The 7076-nt window shown below is 61.2% G+C and overlaps 1 protein-coding gene across 5 annotated transcripts in view; it reads right to left on the reverse strand.

Annotated features, from left to right (window-relative positions):
• Window positions 1-1191: 1191 nt before the first annotated feature.
• The window catches only part of PAK4 (p21 (RAC1) activated kinase 4), a 49050-nt gene continuing 43165 nt past the window's right edge, over window positions 1192-7076 (reverse strand). For all 5 annotated transcript variants that reach the window (XM_017506521.2, XM_017506524.2, XM_037730655.1 and 2 more), the window contains 5 exons: window positions 5849-5982; window positions 5465-5591; window positions 3833-3958; window positions 2767-2901; window positions 1192-2173 (listed from right to left, as the gene is read on the reverse strand). In XM_017506521.2, the coding sequence (XP_017362010.1) occupies window positions 2018-2173; window positions 2767-2901; window positions 3833-3958; window positions 5465-5591; window positions 5849-5982 (678 nt within the window). In that variant the 3' untranslated portion in view covers window positions 1192-2017. The remainder of the gene's footprint in view (window positions 2174-2766; window positions 2902-3832; window positions 3959-5464; window positions 5592-5848; window positions 5983-7076) is intronic.

Below are 7076 nucleotides of genomic sequence, written 5' to 3' on the forward strand. Positions count from 1 at the left end.
GGCCTCCAACACACTGCACAGAGCACAGCTGCTTGCACTGCTGGATTCCCTCTCTGATAATCTACGTAGGTGTGTCTGCACTTGGGATAGGCCCCGCCACACACACAGTGCCCCGATTCTTGGGTCAGGACCTGTGCAGGGCGGGGCCCAGGCAGTGGAGGGCCCGAGGCGTGGACTAACCTGGAATCTCTGCCCTGGCTACTCACTTCCTGACCAGGCTGAGGTCTCTGGTGCCAAGGGGATGGAGGCTCACTCCTGGCTCTTCCCGTGCCCCACTGCCTGCCTGGGTGCTGGGGAGGATGCAACAGGTGAAGCCCAGCATTCTGGTGTGAAGTGCCAGAATGTAGTGGCAGCAGTGGTGGCATGGCTACCTCCATGCCAGTCTGATCCCCCCAGCGTGGGCTCAGCCCAGGGCTCCTGCGTGGAGGGATGCACTTCACAGGGGGTCTCTCTGAAGCCAGCAGCTCCAGTCCAGCCAGCTTCAGTTAATCCCCTTAAAGCCCATCTGCCCACTGACCAATGTGCCAAATGGCCTTAAATTTACTAACTCGGGTTAGCTCCTATCCACCAAACGTGCTCAAGACAAACAGCCTTTAAAAGGTTCCAGGAGGCCGGGCGTGGTGGCTCACGCCTATAATCCCAGCACTTTGGGAGGCCGAGGTGGGTGGATCACGAGGTCAGGAGATCGAGACCATCCTGGCCAACATGGTGAAACTCCATGTCTCTACTAAAAATACAAAAATTAGCTGAGCATGGTGGCATGCGCCTGTAGCCTCAGCTACTCAGGAGGCTGAGGCAGAAGAATCGCTTGAACCTGGGAGGTGGAGTTTGCAGTAAGCTGAGGTCACACCACTGCACTCCAGACTGGGCAACAGAGCGAGACTCCGTCTCAAAAAAAAAAAACAACTTTCCAGGAAATCAGATTTGACAAACTGGGACCAGTTTGCACATGGATGGTGGCAAACTGGCTGCTTCTAGGGGTGGGACAATCCTACCCTATTCTGGGAAGCGGTGTGTGAGTAGGGGGCTTACAAGCTGCTTCAACCGGAAATCCCCACTCCCCACCCCACCCTTGCCCTGCCTTGGCTGGAATCGTGGTTTGCTCTTCTAGATCCAGACCCTATCTCTGTGAATTCCCACCCAAGACAGGCAGACAGGGTACCCCCCCCACACACCCCACACACACAAACACAAAACAAGACAACGTTTTAATTGTAAAACTAACTTGAGGCAGGGGTGGGCGGGCTGGGGCTGTGCTGGCCGGGTAGGAACCTGGTTCTTCAGGCAGTGGTTCTGCCCGTGCCACCCCGCAGGACAGGGACCATCTGTCCCCCAGTGGGGACAGGGGCTAGAGTGTTATAAAATGACAATATAAATAGACTTCTAGAAAAGAGGAGGCTGGCCAGGTGCAGTAGTCATTTGCTGCAGAGGCTGGGAGAGGGTGGGGGGCGCTGACCCGTCTCCCCATCCAGCCACTTAGGGGGTACAGGGCTACGGGAAAAGGCCACTCTTCGGACATTCATGATCGACCCCCACAATGGCTCGGGGGAGAGGGGGCTGGGTGTCAGGCAAGGCGCCAGACACCCCCTTTTGCAGGCTGGAGGACAGGGTGGCTGGACCTTGGCACACACGCTCATGCACACTCACACGCGTGCACACACTCGCACACACACGCTCACTGCTTAGTGTTCTCTCCACCCCCAGTGACCCCCACTGCAGATTTCCAGTGATGGGAGGCCACTGTCCTTCCTGGAGACAGAACAGGGGGGTGGGCCTGTCCCAGAGGGTGGGGGTCCTGGGAGCCTCACTTGCTCCCATGAGTCCCTGTGTTTTTCTAAAAGTCACGAGATCAAAACCGGAGTTCAGTAGTAGGGTCCCATCTATCCTCAGCAAGGAGGGTGGTGCCACACGGAGCGTCTCCTGGGCTGGGAGGAGTGGAAGGGCTGGCCCCCTACTGGCGTCGGTGGGGTGGGGGTGACCCAGGGGGCTCTTTGGTGGAGGGGTGGGGCGCTGGGCCTCATCTGGTGCGGTTCTGGCGCATGAGGGGCACAATGCTGGCGGGCGGTCCCGCCTTGGCCAGGAATGGGTGCTTCAGCAGCTCGGCAGCCGTGGCCCGCTGGGTGGGGTCCCGCACCAGCAGGCGGTCCAGGAAGCCCTTCAGGGAAGGCGACACCTGTGGGGAGGGAGGGAGGGTCAGGGGGCAAAAGTCCCCAATGCTCATTTGCTGCGGGGCCACAGTTTCCTCCTCCGTCAAGTCAGCTGGCAGCATGTACTGTGCAGGGATGGGGCAGAGGTCACGGGTGTCCAGAGCTTGGGGTGAAGACGGGACAGGGACAGTGATGGCGCCTGGGATGGTGCTGTGTGGCCCCAGAGGAAGTGACAAATCCCCCAGGGGCTCAGGTACTCCCTATTTCCATGGCTTAACAAGGAGCTGGAGGCAACTGGGCCCCAGAGGTGCCCCTTTCCCTGCCGGTGAGTCCTCCACTAGGAAGGTCCCAGCCCTGCCCTCCACCTCTAAACGTGCAGATCCCTCTAGGGCCGGGCAGGCCCAGGGTAACGGTGAGGGTGCAGGGAGCTTGTGGCTCTGCTGCCTCTGTGGCCCAGTCCCCACAGAGGGGGTCTGCACAGACACACACGGCTCGGGGTGGGGGCCCAGCACACAGTGCCATCCCAGGCGCCATCGCCATCCCCATCCCATCTGCACCCTACGCTCCGCCTGGTGACCCGCCGGCTGGTACACGGTTTCCCGGCCACAGCGGGGCCCACCTTGTGTAGGTTCTTCAGTCGGGGCGGCAAGTTGTCCCGAATCATCTTCATGGCTTTGAGGGGTGGCTCGTTGAAGTAGGGGGGCTCTCCGTCCACCATCTCGATCACCATTATCCCCAGCGACCAGATGTCCACCTGGGGCGGGGGAAGGAACAGCAGGGCTGAGCTGCAGGGGGATGGTGGGTCCTGGGGAATCCCCAGCGCCGTCTCTGCCTCTGCCACCTGGAGTCCTTGGCCCAGAACTCCCTCTTGGGCGCCCAAGCAGCAGTCCACGTGCTAATCCTCCAGGGAGCCCTGAAGAAAGCTGCCCACCCAGCACCCATCCCTCTTCTTGCCAACTGCCCCTCCTGCCCTCAGCCCAGGTAGCATCCAGTGGTGGGTTCAGGACCCAGGTGGCCTCATCACCATAGTTGAGGCACAGTGATTAGTTCAGAAACAGGCACATGACCCAGGCTAAGCCAATCAGAGCCAAGCTGCGGACTTTACCCAAAACACCCAGGGAAAGAGGGGAGCCCATAGGCGGGAGACATTTCCCAGAGCTGCTGGGGCGGTCTCTGTTCCCACAAAGGGAAAGCGGCCTGCGTGAAGACATCACTCAGAAATCAGAGCCAAGGCTGGGAGCAGTGGCTCATCATTATAATCCCAGCACTTTGGGAGGCCAAGGCAGGAAGATCACCTGAGGTCAGGAGTTGGAGACCAGTCTGGCCAACATGGTGAAAGCCCGTCTCTACTAAAAATACAAAAATTAGCTGGGCATGGTGGCAAGCACCTGTAATCCCAGCTACTCAGGAGGCTGAAGCAGGAGAATCACTTGAACCCAGGGAGGCAGAGGTTGCAGTGAGCCAAGATTACACCACTGCACTCCAGCCTGGGCAACAGAGCCAGACTCCATTTCAAAAAGAAAAAAAGAAAAGAATGAATGAATGAACATACACATGCCTGCAGTACCTCCTCATCTAGAGCCATTCCCAGAAACCATTCCCCAGGCTGAGCCCCACCTCCCACCAGCACTGCAGCTGGACGAGAGGTGCCGACAGCAGGACAACCTAGCCACCCCGGGGCTTACCTCTGGCCCGTAGGGAAGGCGGGAGATGAGCTCTGGGGCCATCCAGTAGGGCGTGCCGACCAGCGACTTCCTCCGGGGCACTTCCTTGCTCACCTGGGCGCAGAACCCGAAGTCTGACAGCTTCACCTGGGGCAGGGCAGAGGCAGTGGGGTCAGCAGAGCTGGCACAGTGGAAGGGTGAGCAGGGGCATCCGCCTGTGTAATCCCTCAGCTTCAGACACGATGTGTGGCCCAGAGGTCAGAGCTGGGCTCCAGAGCCAGACTACTGGGGAGCTCTACCACCTCCCCGTGGGGGCCCTTGGGCGAGCCACCTCCCACAGGATCCCCCCATCTCCCTCCCTGACAGCCTCTGGGGCTCTTGGGGGCCACTGAACTGCAGACAGCAAAGGCCAGGCGGGGCTGGGAACGGGTGGCCCCGAAAGCCTGTGCCCTGGGGCCCTGCTGCCCTGGAGCATCTTGAGTTGGGTTGGAAAGGAAGGTAGCCCTGTTCTCGGGCTGTGAGGGCCACAGCCTGCCTCTACAACAACCAGGCCCCCCACACCTTCTTAGGAACTGTGGCCCCTTTATGTTTTTTTTTTTTTTTTTTTTGAGATGGAGTCTTGTTCTGTCGCCCAGGCTGGAGTGCAATGGCGAAATCTTGGCTCACTGCAGCCTCCACCTTCCAGGTCCAAGCAATTCTGCCACAGCCTCCCAAGTAGCTGGGATTACCAAGTAGCTGCGATTACAGGCGACTGCCATCACGCTCAGCTAATTTTTTGTATTTTTAGTAGAGACAGGGTTTCACTATATTGGTCAGGGTGGTCTTGAACTCCTGACCTCGTGATTCTCTCGCCTCAGCCTCCCAAAGTGCTGGGATTACAGGTGTGAACCACTGCACCTGGCCCCCTTTCCAAATTCTGAGGATCTCTATGGGTCTTCTTGTCTCCAGAGAACACCCCCACAACCATGGAAGGACAATCTCAGGTGGCCTATAGATGTCGCCCCCAAACACATCTGCAGACATCCTGAGATTTCCACAGACTATCATTGAAACAGAGCTCTCTCTGCTTCTGCCTAGCCTGACTGGTGGGGCTTTATTTTCCTTGGAGGAAAGGATGGAGTCATCCACTTCTGCAAGAATTTCACTGGAGTCAAGGGCCCTTTCCTACAGAAAGTCACGTCCACCCTGCATTATAAATGCCACAGCCTGGGGTTCAGAACCTCAGTCCAAAGTATGGGAGATGGGGCTGGGTTCACGGCCCAACCTGGGTGCTGGGCAGGCAGCGGCTTTTCAGTGGAGGGAAAAGCCTGCAGCAGGGGCTGCGCTGTCTGCCCAGATGCCTGCCCCTGGGCCCAACATCCTGTGCTGACGGCAGAGCCCCCCACCAGCCTGTGCCTTCCCCCTGCACAGAGCCCCCACCAGCCTGTGCCCTCACACTGCAGAGCCCCCACCAGCCTGTGCCCTCCCCCTGCACAGTGCTCCCACCGGGCTGGAGCCCGACTCTGGGCTGCATGAGGGACAGATGAAGTCCCTGCTCCTCAAGATACAAGCCTAGGGGGTCAAGCCCACCTACCCTCAAAGGGGATGGGGAGAGGAAGAGAAGCCCCGCCGTGGGAACCCCGACCTCCCGCAGCCCACCGCCTGTCCCCTCACCCTGCCGTCATGGGTCAGCAGGATCGAGTCGCTCTTGATGTCCCGGTGGATGACGCCCTGGGCGTGGAGCACCGACAGGGCCTGCAGCACTGCCAGGCACACGGCTGCAATCTGCTCCTCATTCATCCTGCGGGTGAGGGGTGAGCAGGCGGGTGGACAGCCCCCCAGGGGCTGAGGGGGATGAAGCCCTGCCTTGGGCTGGGGGGAACCTGAGACCGGAGTGGGGCTTGACCCCACTCTGGAGCTGGAGGAATAGAAGACACGACCGCATGCCTGGGGGCAGAGGGGGACGCAGCACGGCTGGTTTGGAGACGTGGCCCCACCCCAAGCGGTCTGGAGGGGACGTGGTCATGTCACAGGAGGAGTCTGAGGCCCCAGCAATACCTGGTGTGGGTGACGATGTCGGTGAGGGCGCCTCCTTCCAGGAACTCCATGACCACCCAGAGCTCGTCCCCCACCAGGTAGCTGTTGTACATCTCCACCACGTTCTCGTGCTGATAGTCCCGCATGATCACCACCTGTGCAGGGGCTGGGTCAGCGGCGGAGGGGGCGGGAGGGGGCGGGAGGGGGCGGGAGGGCTGCCCAGGCCCACCTCAGGCCCAGCCACTGCCGCCCCCCAGGTCCCCCGGCAGTTCTACATCGAGCTTGTGCTCATGGGGCCACCTGGACTGCCCTCCCCTACTACTGCCACAGCCACGTGGGCCTCAGACGCAGCCTAAAGCCCAGCCTCCCTTCTGGGGTGCGCTCCCCCAGGACCACGCCCGTCCAGGTCAGTCCTGGGCTGGTGCTGCAGGGAGGTGGGAAGAGCATTCGAGCTCAGGGCTGAGACCCTGGATAAGCAGGTATCGGGCAAGGATGAGAGAAGAGGCGTGCGTGTGGGGGTGGATGAGGAGCCAGGTGGGGAGCTCGTGGTGCAGCCGGGTGCTGTGACGCATGGCGGGTCGAGAGGGGCCTCATACACCCGGCAAAGGGGCCCAGGCTTCCCCCTGTCAGGGTGCTGCGGGGCACTGCCAGGGTAAGGTGAGATGGGGATGGGGTGGGCCTGAACGTGAGAAACTCCCTCTTGGTGGCTGTGTGGGCTGTGCTGAGGGGACACCGAGTGGAGGCCAGGGCGGGGCCTGGAGTGGGAGGTGATGGGCTCTGCAGACCGGGCGAGGAGCGGCTGGCCCGGGGCTGACAGGCTGGGGCGGGGCACGGGGAGCCCAGGAGGGGCAGGTCTGGAGGACACTGTACCCTGGAGCCCAGGTGGGCCTCAGTGGGTGCAAGGGGCCTGGAAGACACTGGGTGGGGGGTCAGTGGGCCGAGGAACCCTGGGTCTGGGGCTCAGGGACAGAGACGTGGGTGAGGACGCTGTGAGGACAGAGGCAGGGACCTGCCTGGGGCAGAGGAGATGGCCTGGGAGTGGGGAGGAGTGAGGGGAGGAGAGGAGCCTGGCCCAGCACAGAGGAGTGCAGGGAGACGAGGGAGGGCAGGGACGGAGGACGGCAGGGAGAGGAGGGAGGGCAGGGACGGAGGACGGCAGGGAGAGGAGGGAGGGCAGGGCGGGAGGACGGCAAGGGAGAGGAGGGAGGGCAGGGACGGAGGACGGCAGGGAGAGGAGGGAGGGCAGGGA

The sequence above is a fragment of the Cebus imitator genome, unplaced genomic scaffold, assembly GCF_001604975.1.
Source record: "Cebus imitator isolate Cc_AM_T3 unplaced genomic scaffold, Cebus_imitator-1.0 Scaffold356, whole genome shotgun sequence".
Taxonomy (NCBI): Eukaryota; Metazoa; Chordata; class Mammalia; order Primates; family Cebidae; genus Cebus; species Cebus imitator.